Source organism: Gallinula chloropus (genome assembly GCF_964237585.1).
Source record: "Gallinula chloropus genome assembly, chromosome: Z".
Lineage (NCBI taxonomy): Eukaryota > Metazoa > Chordata > Aves > Gruiformes > Rallidae > Gallinula > Gallinula chloropus.
This window is the reverse complement of record NC_140089.1, coordinates 74,230,897-74,250,695: the sequence shown is the minus strand read 5'-3', so window position 1 is coordinate 74,250,695 and position 19,799 is coordinate 74,230,897. Positions and strand designations below refer to the sequence as shown.

The window sequence follows — 19,799 nt, the reverse complement described above, 5'->3', positions numbered from 1 at the left end:
GCAAGGTGAGATTCACCTTCACTGGCAGGGATTTGGTTTTACTGTTTTAATGATCATAAAGGCCTTGTGGAAGAATTAGAACCATTGAGGAAAAGAAGGATCTATTGTCTTTAAAAAAAAAAAAAATGCCCAGAATGTGTGTGCTGTCTAATTAGATGTGATTCAGCTGATATCTCATAGCAGCTGTGCACAAAAACTTCCCTAGAATCCTCACAATCGGGCTAAAATGAAAGATGGTGTGATTCAGGTGCAGTTTTTAGGGTTACTAAATTAAATAAAGCATCATAGTAGTGAAACTATACACACTGGATTTGTTGGACACATTCAGCTATAGGCAAAGCAAGAGAACAGTACTGTACAACAGGGAGCTCGTGCTGAATGCTCTCCCATGAGAAATCACGACTTATTTAATACAAATACTGCCTTGTGTATATGTGCATGAGTATGTTAATTATAGCTAGGCTTACTGCTTTCTGCCTGACAAAAAGCAGGAGTGCTGAAGAGGTGCTGCTAAAATATTGATTGATTTTTTTTAATATCACTTGAAGCCTAATTGCACTATTCACTTGAGAACTTACAAACATGAGCAATAACTGGTATTTTTCAAGTCCTCAGGGACAACCATGAAAACTGGTTCTGTATTAATTAAGTCACAGCAGAACCTTGTTATCTGCATTCAGGTGAGTTATTTGCAGTTGCTTCATCTTCCTTTGCAAGGGGAAGTGAGCGCTGCCATTTAATGCCTTGGCATGCAGTGCTGTGTTCAAGGCTAACACATGCTGAGATTGTATAGACCCTTGTTGCAGTAACAATTGCTGGGGTTTATAATTCATGACAATATAACTTTTAGATCACAACACTTCTGAATCAAGCAGCAGAGGTTTACAAAGCAAGTCCTGCTACCTTTAACAGTGGCTGGCACTGAAAATAGCATACTGAGTCCTTGCAGAGCAACAGTTATGGACTTCAGGACAAAACAAGCACATCTTGCTTTACACCTGTTTGTCTCCTTAATGTAGGATTTTATAGGTTGCCAAGCCACTGTAAAGCACTCATCTTGATTTAAGTCTTGACTTGTTTGAAGTACCATTTCAACATTTGAATGTTTGGCTGGTGGCACTAAGGTCAATTGTCCCCACAGCTGCCCACAATGAACATTCATTGTTTGTTATCTAACAGCCTGTTTTGTCCTGGTTTGTTCTTTGAGCAACACTGTGAAAGGAATTAGCACAGACTCCCAGATCCTCTAAATCATATCAAACTTGAGTGTATTTAGATTTCTCAAGCACTTTCAGACAGGGAGAGAATGGAGGAGGGGTGAGGGGCATGGTCCTGAAAGCAGATCTTTTCTGGTCCCCTCCCCACAAAAAAAGTCCATGCTAGACTCTCGAGTTTGAACCAGAGACAACCTGCAAAAACTGGCTGCTCATGGTTTGGATGGCCATAGTGTTCTCTGGGTAAGAAACTGTCTGGGTCTGCAGGCCCACAGAGCTGTGGTGAATGGAGTTAAATGGAGTTGGTGGCCAGTCACAAGAGGTGTTCCCCAGGGCTCAGCGCTGGGGCCAGTTCTCTTCAACACCTTTATCAATGATCCGGACAAGGGGATTGAGTGCACCCTCAGGGTGCTCGCAGGTCGAAACAAGGTGTGCAGAGGTGTTGATCTGCTTGAGGACAGGAAGGCTTTGCAAAGGGACTGGCTGGATGGATGGGGTGGAGCCAGTTGAATGAGGTTCAACAAGGCTCAGTGCTGGGTCTTCCATGTGAGTCACACAACCCCAGGCAGTGCTGCAGGCTTGGGAAAGAGTGGCTGGAATGCAGCCTGGTGAAAAAGGACCTGGGAGTGTTGGTCAGCAGCCATATGAAGATTAGCCAGCAGTTTGCCAGGTGGCCAAGAAGGCCAAGAACATCCTGGCTTGTGTCAGAATTAGTGTGGCCAGCAGAAGCAGGGAAGTGATAGTCCCCCTGTCTCTTGGTAGCCCCTGCCTCTTGAGTGCTGCAGTCAGTTTTGGGCTCCTCACTACAAGAAAGATATTGAGGTGCTGGAGTGTGTCCAGAGAAGGGCAACAAAGCTGCTGAAGGGTCTAGAGCAAGTTCTCTAGCTCTGATGTGGAGTAGCTGAGGGGACTAGGGTTGTTTAACCTGGAGGAAAGGAGCCTGAGGGGAGACCTGATTGTTCTAATCTTAAAGGTCTTTTCCAACCTAAATTGTTCTACGATTCTAAGAAATTCCCTCAATTCCATATTTTGATGATTCTGTGATTCCAGGGGGGCTGGATTCAGTGTGAACAAAGATAAAAAATACATAAACATAGATGAGAGTAAGGCAATAAGTTAGTACATATGCTGCTTTAGTATCTGCAACAGGGTCACATAGGTTTATAGTAACCAAGAGCTGAGTTCCTAAAGGCTGAGGCTTATCCAAGCCCTGGGTCTGGTCTGAAGAAGGAGCTCATTTCAGAGTCATGTGTCTTGCCCTAATCTCCTGAAAATTCTTTCTTTCATCAATACACAAATACATTCAGAATTGCACAATTCATCAACTCCAAAGCAACAGGAAAAGTGTAGCTTGCAGACAATGTTTTGAAGAAAGCATGCTATATGTCATCTGGACACCCAGCTGCAAAACAGAAGGAACCTGGATGTGTCATGGAGCCATCCTGACACGTGGAGGAATTATCAGGAAGGTGTTACTCATACAGAATACCCACCTGCACCTTTGAAGGCAAGCTTTGAAATATAGCAAAGAAATGGAAGAGCCATCTCCATCTATCATCAGTGCAGTTAATGGGATCCCAAATAACACAGCATACATATAACAATCAGACAGGCAAAGAAAATGTTGCTGTCCAAGAACAGCTTGAAGGTATAGAGGCTGGTAATCCCACTGTAGTTGAAAAGTGAATCCATTGCAACATGATGTAGTGGAAGTCATCTTCCCCAGTGGATGGGAAGGCTGTTTCTGCTTATCCATGGGCTGCTGTGTAAATGCTGAACCCCAAGCCTCCCATCACCCCATTCCCAGCTGCCTGCAAAATCTACTACGAAGCTCCCGTTGCCAAAGATTTACACTTTTGCGAAGTAAATATGAAGTGCTAGAAAATTAGGGCACCAATATCTTATGCTTGCTTTGTAGAGGCATAAATGTCAGCAAGCTCCAAGGTAGTGAAGGAAATTAACTGAGACTAGGCAAAACAGCAACACCTGGGCAGGTGCGCACACCAAAAATGTTGTAAGAGTCAAGCACGAGGCAATTTCATGTTCAAATACAGTGCCTGAACCCCAAACAGATGCACAAAAGCAAGTACATACAAGATGGAGAGGGAGGATCAACTTTGGTTTTTACTCAGAAGGCAAAAGGGGTTACTGTTTGGAAGGTTAGTGGGCTCTGAACCAGCTGCCACAAGGTTTGTGTAGCAATTCGAGAAAAGATGCATGAGATGCAACAGGAGACAAATGTGGTTTTGCCTTCTCACCTCCTTTACTCTTCTAAAGCTACCTGTCCCCTTTATAATCACAAAAAAGAAAGGTCCCCAGACCATTTTGTTCATTTTGTCCAATTATTAGGCAAGTATGAACATAATCAAGACATTCTATGAACATAATTCAAGACATTCTATTTTCCATGTATCTGTTGGTCTTCAAGTGCTCTGCGCAACATAAAAGAGGCTGAGAAGAAGAGAATGAAAGCGCTGCAGACAAGCTGGCAGATGGCCCTGTTCCTGGGGAGGTACCAGGGGCTGGAGCCCAGGGCTCCTGCAATGCCAAATATTTGATTAACGTGATAGATATTAGTCATTTTGTTTTGAAAAACTGTATGTTTCAGCAAAAAAACTTCAAAAAGAAAAAAAACACAATCCACAAAACAAGCACCAAACAAGCCAAACCCATAGGCAAGCTTGTAAAATATGAAAACGCATGACAATTCCTCTTTGGAGATTACATCTCTCCTCTTTAAGTGCATGCTCATAAGCAAGTATTCACACATACGTACTTATAATGTGTACAGGGCAGAATGAGTGTTTCTTTTTTCTCAGATGATGAAAATATATAGATTTTCTGCCAAATCTTTGTAAACATAGTTTGGCTCAGCTCCTTTACATGGCCTCTCAAAAAAATTGACAAAGTTCTTGCAACTCAGCATCATAAGTCCTCAATGCATCAAAGTAGTACTCAGATCATTAATGCTACAATATTTATCACTTTCTGTGAAGTAGGAGAGAACTTGTGCAGACCTGTAAATAAATTCCATTTATATGGAACTATTTCTGAGCAGGTGCTGGGTCCCACAAAACATAGAGGACCAAAAGTTACCACTGATATTTTGCAGGAAGGTTCTACTAAACCACTTCCTTTCACACACCTGATCCAATCAAAGCAACAAAGCTTACAGTTATGCAGGATACTGGCATTAATCACCACTGGTTAATGGTATCATGGTCTTGTCCTGATTTTGTCCAAAATGCTCAGGAAAAAATAAAACATGCTCGCTGCAGCACCAGCAGGTCAAGTGGTTTGATATGAAGAGTGAGACATTCTGGTCCAATTGTCTATTATTCTGCACAAGGCTCTGGAACTAAAAGTTACTCTAAAACTGTTGATGTAATTCTCCAAGCTATTTATTTAATTCCTCTAGAAGATCAAGAGCTTTTTCTGATTGTCTGGGAAAAGGGCAAATAAAAAAAAAAAAAAAAGAGCAGCAGGAGGTTCACTTAATAATTAATTTAGTAACATATGATGTAAAAACATACAAGTTGTCACATCAGTAACTTGGTCTTTAAAATTAAGCTCCTTTTTTTTTACTCTAGAAATTGTATTTATTTAATCAAAAATCTAATCTTAGCTGCACAAAAAGATCATCAGGGGAAAAGCTCCTCAGAAATCTACTGTGTTAAACGTTATGATTACAGGCAAATTAACACAATTTACACTTATCTGTTAACTGCAGCCTTTGCAGAACTGCCACTTTCCATGTACGGGAGAGTAGCCCGGGAAGTTGAAACAGGCAGCTTCATCATAAACTGTTGATTTACATTTCTCTTTGTCACGTCCTCTCAGCAAGCTTTAATTTAAAACTCAGGCTTTATAAAGCAGAGAGGGAAGCTGTCAAACATTTGAGAGCAGCAGCACTGTTTACTCCCATGAACAGCCTTAGATGGCTCCAGGAAGGGTGGGGTTGCTTTCATCTCCTATTTCTGGTTTTAAGTTGCAAATTTGTCATCACCGGGCTAAATTGCAGCCAAATTTTGTAAAACCAGAAGCAACCAGCAACCCTTAGAGAGCTGGGATCCTACCTGATGTGCTTCCCTCTAGACAGAGTGGTAAGGGAAGTCCAGGTCACTCGCTGTTCACAAATTATTGCCAATGAAATTCAAAGGCTAAATTTCTTGTATCTGAAGTGCTCTGTGATGGTGGCTGGGTGCTCCATGCTCCTTTTCGGCAGTAAATATAAAGAGTCTTAGTCCTCACTAAAAAAATCAAGTGTACTTCCAGCAGTAGCTGGCCACGTGTGATATAACAGCCCCCATTAATTTTCACTAGCCTTGAGATAGACCAGCTTCGCCTTGCTGCATTTCAAAGAGGAGGCAGCTAATTGCCTCAACCATTCCCTTGTCTTTCAACTTTGATTCTGCTATACATGGGCTAAAATCCCCGTGTTCAGACTGTGTAGTTGGTGCTTAAGGTGGTACTGTCAGCTTTTCAAGCAGCTTTTTGAAAGAAGTTCCCCCTCCCTTCCCTGTAATGTGCAGGCTGATTATGCACATGTACAAAAAGGTTCAGCCAAGTTTAGCTTGCACATTTAACTGCTCCACTAAGGAGAATACAGATTACCTGATTTTCTTGCAGAGTACATTGTCTGCACAAACAGATGTACAGAGTAATAATCTTCATATTACAAAAAAGCACCTGATCTAGCCATATTAGAGCTTTAGTAATGCAGTAATTCAAGCAAACGACAAACTCCTCTCTAAAAGGTTTGATTAATTGGAGCGCTGCTATTTTGCGCAAGCCCATGAATCGTGGGCATGATTACCTATTTGTATAACTATGTACTTAATCATCCCAAACCATTCAATGTGGAAGCTTGCTTTTCATCCGGAAAAGGCTACTGCGGTCTTTATTTCATTGGACATGGAGCATGAAGACACAATACCTTGTTAGATTGGACTACGTTGACAAGGCATGCGGGTCAGTTTGATACCAGGCCCTGTGACAAGCTGTGACTACAGCTAATAAAGTACTCCTGGCTCTCCACTCTGCTGTAAATTATATGCACAAATCTTTAGCCCACAAAAATGGGCTATTACACAAATGTGGATTGGGTGAGTAGCCAGGCAGTCTTATGAAAACACATACATCAAATAGATGAATGAAGGCATAGCAGGATCTTTTCCTCCAGGATAAAGCTTTTGGCATCTGATAATCCTGTCTAGCAAAGGGTATTAGGAAGGATTTAATATGGAAATAGATGAACCTGAATTGTTCTGTGACCCTAAGATAACAAATCAGTAGGGTGCTCAAGGGTGAGCTAGCCAAGCAGAGTTTACTTTCACATCTATATAACATAAATTAACATTTTTCCTATTCATCACAAGGCAAGTGCTATTGTTTTGATTTGTGTTTAAGTTCACAATTTATTTATCAGTCAAAAGTAATAACTTGTCTTTGTTTTATGAAACAACAGCTCCTAAGTACCCTTCCAGCTCCCAGCTATTTGCAGTTTAGGAACTCCCTGAGCTGGATCCACTGTCTGTGCATTTAGTAAACCTCAATACATTTATTTTTTATGAACTTGCCTTGTCTTCCTCTAGGCTGACAAAAACATTCCACACCCATCCCAGCATCCAGTGACAAGAAACAACCCCTGTACTACAGAGCAGGCGAAAAACCCCCTTCTTTTGTTTGCTCTGAACATGCCTCTGGCATGCTGATGCCTCCTGCAACTTGTGTGCCACCAAGTTGCCATCCACTCTTTTCATGCCACTCAAGGTTACACAGCCATCTATCATACCTCCTCATATATGCCTCTTCTCCAGCCTGAAGGCTCCTGACGTAGTCATTCCCGATGGGAAAGTGAGCTCCAACTTTGCTCACCCTTGTTGCCCTTCTCATTTTCACATCTATCACATGCTAAACAAGAGTGGGTAACCAAACTGTACTCAGTATTCCAGATGCAGACGCTGCTTAGAAGAGCAGGGTGCACAATGATGCGCTCTGGTTTGTTCCTATTTCTTTTGTAATGATCCCTATTGTGATTTGCTTTTTGTTTGTGGTTTTTTTTTTTTTGAACACCAAAGCAAATTAATTTTATTGCTCCATTATTTACAGTTTGTTTCAGTGCTGGCACTAACAGCCATTAGAGGACTGAAAGGTAGACAGATGACAAGCACATGTTTCTCAATAGCCCAGAGAATAGGCTACAGCCACCCAATGTCTGTATTGACTGCTTAATTGCATATTTAATTTCAGTTAAAATATAAAATCAGACACTTACACTTGAAACAATCCAATGCCAATGGGATTATTACAATGTATCGGCCTCTTGTAGAGCTTGCAGTGTATATGAGCTACAAGGCTGGAGCATGCAAAAGTATATCCAATATGCTTTATTTCTGCCAACATCTCATGGTTTCTATTTTTTAATGTTGCAATTAGAGGAAGAGCAGAGGTGAATTTTATAGAGTAGCAGCTGCATGAGACAGTGGAAAAGGAGTTCACTCAGATTTTGGGTCAAGTGTTTTAATTAACATGGGCAAATCTTCCCATTACTGTAGGGAAATAAATGATGATTTTTGTACCAAGAAACCAAGCCTCAAAAACCTTCTGCAAGATCTATGATGACTTAGTCAGACGACTGCCAGGTTGACGAATGTAACACTAGAGAAAGATGAAAGTGCTAAACCCTGGCTGGCATTAGTTCTTTCACCCACATGCCTTGTCCACAGTATAAATCTGCATGAGGCACAGGCAGCTTGGAAGCTTGGGCATAACCAATTCATTCAATAACAGAATCATCTTGGTTGGAAGGGTCCCTTTAGATCATCAAGTTAACTATCACCCTAATCTGCCATCCATTAAACCATATCCCTCAGTACCATATCTAACCATCTTTGAAATACCTCTAGGGATGAAGACTCCATCACTTCCCTGGACAGCCCTTTCCAATGCCGAACAACACTCTTTGTGAAGAAGTTTTTCCTAATATCCAATCTCAACCTCCCCTGGTGTAACTTGACATCATTTCCTTTTGTCTTATCACTTGTCACTGGGGAGAAAAGGTCAGCCCCCATTTCTCCACAACTTCCTTTCAGGTAGTTGTAGAGAGCAGTAAGATCTCCCTTCAACCTCTTTTTCTCCAGACTAAACAACACCAGTTCCCTCAGCTGCTCCTCATAACATTTATTCCCCAGTCCTCTCATCAGCCTTGTCACCCTTCTCTGGCCATGCTGCAGCATCTCAATGTCTGTTCTGTAGTGAGAGGCCCAAAACTGAACACACCACTCAAGGTGCAGCCTCACCAGCACTGAGCACAGGGGGACAATTACTTCCCCAGTCCTACTCACCACACTGTTCTTAATAGAGGCCAGGATGCTGTTGGTCTTCTTGGCCACCTGGGCACACTGCTGGCTCATGTTCAGACAGGTGTCAAACACCACCCCCAGGTCCTTCTCTGCCAGGAAGCTTTCCAGCCACCCTGCCCTAAGCCTGCAGCACTGCTTGGGGATATTGTGACCCAAATGAAAGACCCAGCACTTGGCTTGGTTGAAGCTCATGCCACTGGCCTTGGCCCATCGATCCAGCCTGCCCAGATCCCTCGGTAAGGCATTCCTACCCTTGAGCAGATCAACACTCCCACTTAACTTTGTGTCATTTGCGAACTTATTGATGGTGCACTTGATCCCTGCATTCAGGCCATCAGCAAAGACAGTAAAGAGAAGAGCCAGCACAGAACCCTGAGGGAAACCACTGGTGACTGGCTACCAACTGGATTTAACTTCATTCACCACCACTCCCTGGACCCGCCTTACAGCCAGCTTTTTACCCAGCCCAGCCATCCAGCCAGTTTTTTTACCCATCAATGCCATGAGCAGCCAGTTTCTCTAGGAGAATGCTGTGGGAAACTGTGTCAAAAGCTTTGCTAACATCCAGATAGACAACACCCACAGCTTTGCCCACATCCACTAAGCAGATCATCTTATCAGAGAAGCATAATGCACCATTCTTCTCGATTTGAATGCAAGCTGAGAGATGGGTTTCACATTTTTTTCTCAGTTACTAGAAAAGTAAAGCCAGAGGCCTTGGACAATTGGCTGAAAACAGGCTTCAGTACTCCAAGGTAAGATCTATTCTGACTGTGGTACTGGACATATCTAAAATACATCCCAGGTCATGCCCTCCAATTCTTCCTTGCAAACTGTACCGGTTTTATTTTAAGATGTTTATGAGTTTCAGAAATAAGACAGCTACTTGAGGAATGGGAAGTTGTTTGGTCAGACAACAGTTTTGCTAATGAGAATGACACTTCTTCACCTCTACCAACAGCACAGGAACAAGAAATCAGAATATATCTGCATAGAACATGTGGTGTTAATGAACAAGGACCGTGTCACATAAATCAAACACAGATTTTTTTAAAAGCTCTTTTCCTTTTAATCTGAATGCTGTGAAGGAGCAATGGCTCTCTGCAGCTCATTGTTCAGTCTTAATGTTTTTTATTTCCATGGCTCCATCTGGAGCAAATATCCTATTTGAAGATGAAGGTTCTCAGGTGTGTCTTTCAGGCCACATTGACTGGTCTGAATCTGTGTGATCAACAGCGCAGTGTATTTACATCTGCAGCTTCAAGAAAAAACTAAACACCTGGAGTATTTATTCTTCAATTTCACAAAGAATCAAATCCAGTCTCTTCTCTTGTGATGCCTCCTGAGGTATTAATTCCCCTTCAGATGAAGAAAGCCCCTCTGTTCCTTGGTTTCCCAACTTTCCCATTGTCTGTCCCCAAAATACTACTTTTTCCACACCACAGCCACCCCATGTCCCATTTGGAGCCATACTGTGAAATTAATGCCTGTGTTCAGGTTCCTTCCAGCTGATCATGTCCTTCTGCAGTTTGTGCCACCACTTGCCTCTATCATCTCATGAGTCAAGTTCTCCCTCTCTCCCAAGAGCTGCAGATTTTATTCCAGTTTATCTCCTTTCTGAACAGGTTTGCTAATTATTGAAGACCAGTGACAAGTGGCATTCCTCAGGGATCAGTGCTGGCATCCACACTGTTTAACATCTTTGTCAGCAACATGGTCAGTGGGATCAACTACAACCTCAGAAAATTTGCCAATGACACCAAGATGTAGTACAACTGAGATGCACTGAAGGGAAAGGATGTCATCCAGAGGGACCTTGACAGGCTTGAGGTGGGCCCATGTGAATCCTATGAAGTTCAACAAGGCCAAGTGCCAGGCCCTGCACATGGGTTAGCACAATCCCAAGCACAACTACAGGTTGAGCAGAGAATGAACTGAGAGCAGACCTGAAGAAAAAGCCTTGGGGCACTGGTGGACAAGAAGCTCAACATGAGCTGGCAATGCACATTTGCAGCCCAGAAAACCAACTGTGTCCTGGGCTGCATCAAAAGTTTCGTGACCATCAGGTTAAGGGAGGTGATTCTGCCACTCTGCCTTGCTCTCACGACACCCCATCTGGAACTGCATCCAGCTTTAGTGTCCTCAGTACAGGAAAGACGTGGACCTGTTGGAGTAAGTCCAGAGGAGGGCCACAAACATGATTAGAGGGCTGCAGTACCTTTTCTGTGAAGATAGGCTGAAAGAATTGGGCTTGTTCAGCCTGGAGAACACTATGGGAAGACCTTATAGCAGCCTTCCAGTACCTGAAAGAGAGGGCCTACACAGAGGGACTGTTTACAAGGGCATTAAGTGATAGCACACCAGGGAATGGCCTTACACTGAAGAAGGGGAGATTTAGACCTAATATGAGGAAGAAATTCTTCCCTGTGAGCGTGATGAAGCCCTGGTACAGGCTGCCCAGAGAAGCTGTGGCTGCCCCCTCCCTGGCAGTGTTCAAGGCCAAGTTGGATGGGGCTTTGGGCAACCCAGTCTAGTGAGAGGTGTCTCTGCCCATGGCATGGGGGTTGGGACTAGGTGATCGTTGAGACCCCTTCCAACACAAACCATTCTGTGATATTATATGAAAATATGATATTATATGACTATATGAAAATCTGATGTCACTTCCACTATTTTAAAGGACAGATAGAAACTTTGTTGATTGATACCAATACAAATTAAAGCTCACATTTACTATCTAGTACTGTACAATAATTTTCACTTTGTTCACACTGAAACATGAACAAATATAAGAAGGTGAAATGGTGAAGTTTCCAGCTTTAATTAATAAGGAATAAAGTTTCCTGAAGTGAGTGACGTTTTTGGCATGTGGGCTTTCTGCAGCAAAAATCAATAACCTTTTGTCTTTCTAGATTAATTCAGTAATTAGCTTTTTCAAAGTACAAGAATATTGATTTATAAGCCAGGAAGACTTCACTTTTCTGCTCATCTATGAAAAAGAAAGTATATGTATGTTATCAGGGCATTTTAGTCCTAATAGTAAGAGAATTTCATATTTATAATATAAAATATATCCTTCTCAAATCCTTTATATAAAACTTATTTTATTTAGTAAATTACTTTCCATAGATTTCAGAATTGGTACAGATTTTCCTTGGATCCAGAATATGTAGCTCCATTTTATTTACAACATGCTTTTTATTAGCCATAGTGCTTATTTTTTATGTGTCAATTCATTCTAATAATCTTCAGGGATAGCATGAAAATAACTAAAAAAATACCAATTTCATAAAAAAGTAATGCCTTTTGCCGTTACCTCACAAAATAAAAGGTGAAATAACAATCTACATGAATGTATGTTAAAACAGATGGTTGTTTACCTATGCGTAGAGCTTACCCTCCTGTTTAGCAAAGACAGACCAAGACTACTGTGCTATTCCACTTAGTTACTAAACTAGCTCTTAGTGGCAATCTACAGGATTATCTCATTTTAGATCAGAAAAAAATCTAGGATGACAAAAGGGAAAGCAAGATTAAATTTCCTTATCTAAATCACTGGTTTGTCCTTGAAGATTTAAATATGATTAACTCAAGAGGTTTTGGGGTTTTGGTTTGGGGTTTTTTTTTTCATTCATTCTCCTCCCCACCCCCTTGGGGGAGTGGAGAGAGTAGTGAGAAGCTGTGGTGCTCAGCTACTGTCTGGGGTTAAACCATAGCAAGAACATAGCAGCGATGTCAGGAGTCAGCAGCATGGGTACATACAACCTACAGACTTAGGTCATCCGTTTTGGCACTTGACGCAAATCAGGGCTGGAGTGTCCTGTCAGGGAAAGAGGTAGCTGAGAGCATGCTGGTATCACAATGTCCTGTGGCATTCAAGGGTCCCAGGTGGAAGCAGTACTCCTGCTGTTATGACCTCATGGGGCATCCCACATACACCCCTAACATAACAGCACAGCCTGAGGCTAACATCCGACTCCATCTCATACAGCAAAGCTGTGTTTAGGAAGCCTCCTACATGTAGTCTTGAACGCAGCAATGAAGCCATAAACCAAGGGAACAGGTACCAGAGCTTTATTAGATGTTTCACTGGATACAAAGAAACTGGATTTTATGTTACTCTTTTTTTTTAACGTTAAATACACATTCTCGTCATAAAAATTCACATTTGCTATACAGAACTGTAGGCATTTTTACACAACATTTATTAAAGTACCATTGAATAGATCCTAAAAAGAGAAGGCGCAGCTCTGTGAACCTTTGTGGGCACAATAAACAGGGAGCTCCATGTCCTCAGTGTTACACAATCATCTTTTCCACCAAAATGGAGAAAAATCAGTCAAATGCATTAGTGCTCATTGGGAATAATAAGGCTTCTGTACAAACACCCTGAACAATGTCAGGCGGCAGTGTGCCAATAACACCACCTGTATGATCCTAAAGCTACTGATGACTGAGGCAGTCAAAAACTTAACTACTGTCCTGGCATGCCCAGATATTTATTCTTTTGCTTTTTAAAATTGTATTTTAACCACGTGTTTTTAATTTCAGTAATTACAAATAAACTCAAGATTTGGCTTTAAGGATCCCAGCTTCACAGGAAAACTGGTTTTAGCTACTACAGGAATCTCTCCTGATCAAATTGACTTTTGTAGGACCCAGAGCTGAGGGAACAGACTAGTGTGTGTCATCTCACTGAAAAAGAAGTATGCCTAGGACATGTTCATTCGTGTATCATCTTTTTTTTTTAATTTGTAGGGTGAAAGTTTATACCTCAATTCTCACCAGCCACGGTGCGGGCATGTGTATGCAACTTGGAGAATGGAGATAAACCATCCTGAGACATCAAATGTAGGACACTGCCATCTTTTTATCCTGATACTTAAACACTTACGCTGATGGGATCAGCCTTGGTCAGCAGCGGGTCTGGCCTTGAGCCGGCTGGTGTTTGCTCTGTGGGGCCTGCAGAGAGCTTCTGGCTGCTTCTTGCAGAAGCTGCCCTGCAGCCCCCCTCCTCTGCCAGAACCCAGCCATGCAAAACCACAACAGTAATTGTGGATTTGCTATGATGTGCTGAGGAGTTATGTGGGAATGGTAGAGGGGTCCTACCTATGGGCTGTGCAGAGATTGCTAAGTCAAACACTAGGCCTTGAGAGCCACTGGGATATTACAGCTTTTTTAATTAAAGCTGCCATGTCTCCCGAAAGCAGAATGCTGTAAGTGGGCAGGCCAGGCCAGGCCAGGCTGCTCAGCCTCTGACAGTTGTATTTTTTACACAAGGATTTTACAGTCCAACCTAGACCAGAGTGGATTTCAGAGCACTCCCTGCAAATTTACAGCTATGTTCCAGCACATGAGCAGTATTGCATAGCATCCAGGCACATCCCCAAAACCAGGGTATCACCACCTTCCTATCACTGTTGTATCCCAGAAATTAATTTTAGGCCATTCAATTACATTATCATAATTCCCACTGGCATCAGCAGGATCTGTGTGTGCACAGAAGTGAATGATTTGATCTGTATCACACTGGAAACCATGTTTTTGCCAGCTTGCACAATCAACGTAGTTGATCAGGAGAATATCCTGTTCTTCATTTAATAATATGTAAGTGAGCTCCAAGTAACTTTGAGTTTAACTCCCTAGTGCCAAAAAGTCAGCCCTATGGACAATCCTTGGTAATGTTTGAAATCAGAACGTCTAATTATGGGATTTAAACAATATTATGTGAATGCATTAAGGCAGGTTACATAACTGCCCTTTTCCTTTAGGATTATTATTTCCTCATACATTGTAGACAATCCATACTCCCATACACACACATACCTACAAAACGTCAGCACAGTAAAAACTAAATATATCACTGAACTCCAACATACTTGTAATCAATACATTGCACATACTATAAAGCATATTTTAACCTCATCGTTGGGTAAACATACACAATTCAGAACAACATTGACTGTATGTAACACAGAAGCTACCACTGAGATATGCCAAGTACATCATACACTATTAGCTTTTACTTCACTGAAAAGGAATTTAGGAGTTTAGAATGGTGTTAACTGAACTGCTGAAATCACCAAATAATCTACTCAGTTGCTAATACCTAGTGCTCCATATACTATATTCAAGATAAACAGCACTGAAGTGGTGCTTTCACCGCACTCCACTTTTTGATGTTGTGGAGTTAAGCTCTGAAATTTTAAATTTCCTTTGCAACACAGCATATACTTACTACACTCTGACAATCTGCTCCCTCTCATCCCAGGGTAAACGTTTAGTAACTACTTTGAAGTTAGCAGAAATGGTCTGGATTTGTATCAGTGTGACAGAAAGACTTATCCCAGCATACAGGATCATACATTCCCTCTCACGCATGTATGCATATATATATACACACACGTGTATGTTTGAAAGAACGGCTTGAAATGGCAGGACCTAAAAACCCAGTGATGTAACCAACAGCAAAGGAATGCAAATAACCCACTGATTTTAAAACTAGGCTCCAGTGGTCTGATTCTGATCTTACCCCTCTCCACACAAGTCAGGAATCAGCCCCCAGGTCTAGCTGTTATTTGGTCCAAATCGCTGCAGGGTGGATCAGTACCGAAAAAAGACATCTCAGTGTGAGAGCCAGGTAGGTTTACACTGGCTCAGACACTGCACGTGTTGTGCAGCACAGTCATAATTTTTCCAGAACGACTGAAAAGAAAAAAGATCAAGTAATCATGTGGAAACATCAGAAAACAACACTACCTGATGTGTATACAATGAACATTATGAAGGAGAAAATGAGCCCAGGAAGAAAAAAAAAAAGTGTTTTGGCAGAAAATGACATGACAGTTTGAGTAAATAGATGCTTATGAAGATCAATAGTGTAGACAGGTATTTTTCCTTTGATGGGCTGATTACAGTCATCTGACTTCCTATGAAAGTTTCCTCATAATACATGTGTAGCAATCTCCCAACTGAATCAGGTCAGAGCAGCTCACCCGACCTGACCCCAAAAGCACATTTCTGGGTGAAAACAAAGAGATTTTTAGCTGCATATGCATGGCAAAACTGGGCTCCTGAATGGTCCAGTTGCGCTGCACAGTCCCTCTGGATTGTTCTTTTCTGGCGAGATCCCCAAAACAAAATCAACACAAAGTGCATCCCAATCCCCAAAACTTATGGTTTTGGGGCCTTGCAGATGAAATCCCCAGAAAAGTGTGGAAAATATGACCTCCCCACACTTTTTTGTTTCAGTAATTAAGGCAAGTTTGTTTACCTGTCCCCTACATAAAGTGCTGTGCTTCTCCAACAGAAATGAGATCAATAGCTAAATGAAAACATAATTTTTCTGACCAAAATTTAACATTTTGCTAAGGTGTTTTTTTTTCTCCCCATTAATGGAGAAATTTTATGATTTGTCTATTATCCTTCTTGTCAGAGGATTTTTTTTTTTTTTGCTTTGCTTTTATTTTCCAGCACCCAAATGACAATTAGAATAAGTCTGATGCTAAGCGAACATTTCATAACAATGCTAACAAGCTCAAGATAGCTCTATATTTATTCATATATACAGGCGCACAGGCAGACACACTTTTCTTATATATAGCAGAATATTTGCTTTGAGTACACCTCTGTGTAAGCAAAAGCTTGGTGTGTCTGGTGTGTGTTTGAGCAGGGGGTCCCAGGAGGAACTCGTTGATGCTCTCTGATTCAACAGAATTTCAATCAGAATCCAAAGAAGTAACCTAGTTTTTGCTCTACCCATGGATTCACATTGGTTTGCTATATTAAAAGGATAGGTTCACTCTTTTGACTGTATTTAAGCAGCTGAAGGATGACAGGAAGTCTGGAAGCAAACAAATCCAGATAGATGGAAAAAGCAAAAGAGCATTTCGCAACATATCGCTGGTAAATAAGCAAATGTTTTCATGTTTCTATGAAATAGGGTGGGTTCAAAATAACATCTGTTCATGCTTCTTTTTATGTGTCTGTTACATGAATTTTGCTAAGAGAGCCTGTGGAAAATGGCAACGGAGTGCATCAAGCCACCCCATATCCTGACTGGTTATGGGTGAAAGCACTTGAGATCCTACCCCATGATCAATGCAAAGATAGGCTGTGGCTCTTGCTAAATTTTTGAGGCAGTTCGGGTAGTTTTAATGCTGTGAAAACCTGAACTGGCTTAGATCACAGATTTCACTGAAGATGAATCTTACGGTCCTTAAACCATACAGAAAAAAAATTGCTGCTGAAGGCGGCATGGTAACTTTTTAATGGCTGCAGTTTTTGTCAACCAAATTTATAATGTTTCTGTCCAGAAACCCAAATACTGTTATGCAAGCATGCATGGGTGTCTTTGTGTGATATCCATACATTTAAATGTATCATACTACACATACACTTAAATGTTTCTTTATAGTAACACAGTTTTTCCAAGGCACCTTCTCAATATAAAAGAGAAGGAAGTGTTCATTTTATTCCACTTCTTCCACAACAGCAAAGGCCCTATACCTCCCTGAAACCCACCTCTTCAATGAGACCAATTTTGTTTCTCGAAACTCTGATGGTAGATGGTATTTATCACCATACAGGAAATAGCAAAGGACCGTATGATGCCATTCTCTCAAACTAAAGTTCTAATAATGTCAATGGAAAATTGACCTTAGTTTTATCCCATAAACTTCTGCAATATTTCAAAGAGAATTTTCCTTCTAAGACATTATAGTACCTATTGTTTTGCACTAATGAAATGTTTTGCTTTCCACAGTTGTGTGCCTGTGCGTTGATGTGTCCAGGACTTATGACAGATTGTGTTGTATCCAGTGAGGTGTCATACTGTGACAATGCTCTAATTTTATAAATCACTACATTTTCCATATTTGATTAGTGATTTTGCTGCTAGAACAGTGCCATCCAGTAGACTTCCAACCTCAGTATTACATCCCACAAACAATTTAAGGACAACAGAGTATTGGTATTACTAGAAACTGAACTAGTACACTCTTTAGTATAGCAATTTTTCACTGATGAAACTGATTTTTTTTTTTTGTAATCAGTAGGGAAGTGGTGTGTTCATAGCTGCCTTAAAAAGCTTAGACTGCACATTTTTTTTTTTTAAGTGCAGTTTGAGTCCTGCAGAAAGCAGGTTCCCACTATGGGAACCTGCCCACCTTACACAATTTACTGATCCTGTGTCCAAATCATGCTAAACACAGGAAATTTTCTTATTAAATTCAGTTGACATAGGATCAGGCTTTTACATAGATTAATTCTGGGAGGAAGAGGTGTTCCAGGCTGGCCTAACTTTGTTCTTGCTAGAACCAGGGAAAATACACACTGGCAGCTCCTAGTACAGAGTTAGGCCAGCATCATGTATCTGCTGACTTGACATGTGGCAGAGACATTAGAAAACCCCATACTGAGAATGAAAAGCAAGCAGGATTTAGTCTGTGCTCTGTGCAAGCTACGTAATACATCATGTTTACTGTCCAGCGATGATGCATGTGTCAGAGCCATGACTTTGGATTTACTTCACAATGGCATTTAAGTGTGTAGCTCACTGATAAATACAATCAGTTAAACCACCTAACAGATGAAGTGTAGCGGCTTAAAATTTTCAGGCCAGATATACTGTCCTCAGTCTCCTGGTGCAATGCACACACAGTCAGGAGTCCTGCTGTAAGCAGACAGAGGGCAATATACATCCCATTGCTCTGAAATGCAAATTTCTTGGCACTGTTTGCAACCACAAAAGACACATGAATTGCGTTTGGTATTTCATGGAAAACATGTAAATGGCCTTCTTTTATCAAACACTGTAAACATGTTTAGTTTTGCGCTTCACATGGAACACAAATGTAAAAAATGATCATAATTGATTAAAACATTTCCCCTTATGCCCACCCACTAAAGCCCTAAACACCTCAGCGTGTTATAGGAAGATTAGTGTTTTACAAGGTAATTGTTTTAAATTTTATTTTTTTTTTAAATTCTAAGTAATGCAGCAACACACATGTTACAGTACTATCAAGTAGTGTCATCTTCACCTTCATCCAGAGCATAGTTGAGCTTTATGACAGTGCTGATAAAGTCACCAAGTTCTACAAAATCTGCAGTGATAATATTCACACCACTTTCTCCTGGTTTCTGAGTTCGGACCCACTGCATCATTGCAGGAAGAGCCCTAAGGAGAAAACAGGAACAATGATTACTCATAAAGCAGCAAAACAAATGTATTGAGGCTGGATTTACCAACAGGGACATCCATTGATCTTATTTGGTTTCTAAGGGAACCATGTGAGAAAGGACACAGGTTAATGCGCAGTCTCTTTGAAAACCCTTCTTTTTTTTAAAATTTTAATTCTCTGTGGAAACAATATGTTGATTGCATTTCAATTTTTCAGTAGAAAAGAATGAAAGGAAGGTCAAACGGGCACACAGTAATTCTTGATCTTGCCTAAGGGTAAGGGCATGGACCAGATACCTTTTTGATATCATCCAGCTATATGACTCATGGGAACTGTTTATGGAAAAAGAAGAAATAGAGACCACAAGCTATTCAAAAAGCAAGTGTAACACACTCAAGAAAATACTGAAAATAATCTTCTGGGGGAGACTGGAGAAACCATGATTTCTACAGTTTAAGTACTGTATATACTGAATACCTTTTCTTTCCCAGTATTGATATCCTAGCCATGAATTATATTTAATCATAAACCAGTGGTTTGTGACTGAAATAAAAAGCTCTGCGGTCATACCAACTCTTTTGTAAGATGGCATATTTTTATTATGTCAGACCCTCAGCACAGGAGTACTGCGGTATAAAAGATGCCTGCCTAACTAGGTTTGTGGGTGTAAAGACATTTTTTTTCACGCCATGAAAATATAAACTAACAATCACAGGAAATATCCTTGGGGAAATAAAGGGCTCCCCAGTCCTTCCGAGGAAATCAAGCAGCAAGATCCAGTTCTCAGAAGACAGATGTTAACAGAGTTCAACAAAAAAAGAAAAAAAAAAAAGGTAGAGATTTTTCAGAGAAAGGGTATTTTTCACATAAAGGGTAATTGACCATTGGCACAAGCTCCCAATGACTGTCACAAACTCTTCAGCACTTGGGAGTCTTTAAATCAAGCCAGGATGTCATTCAGAAAATACACTCTCGGTCAACCTCAAGCTGCTGAGTTAAATAAAAGAACCTACGGACTGGGCAGGATTGCAGTCAGT

The 19,799-nt window shown here is 41.1% G+C and overlaps 1 protein-coding gene across 1 annotated transcript in view; it reads right to left on the bottom strand.

Annotated features, from left to right (window-relative positions):
* Positions 1-18,601: 18,601 nt before the first annotated feature.
* PLCXD3 (phosphatidylinositol specific phospholipase C X domain containing 3) overlaps positions 18,602-19,799 on the bottom strand; it is a gene marked incomplete at both ends in the record, with an annotated part of 84,385 nt that continues 83,187 nt past the window's right edge. Inside the window, one exon of the mRNA XM_084278872.1 lies at positions 18,602-18,758. Within this exon, the coding sequence (XP_084134998.1) occupies positions 18,602-18,758 (157 nt within the window). The remainder of the gene's footprint in view (positions 18,759-19,799) is intronic.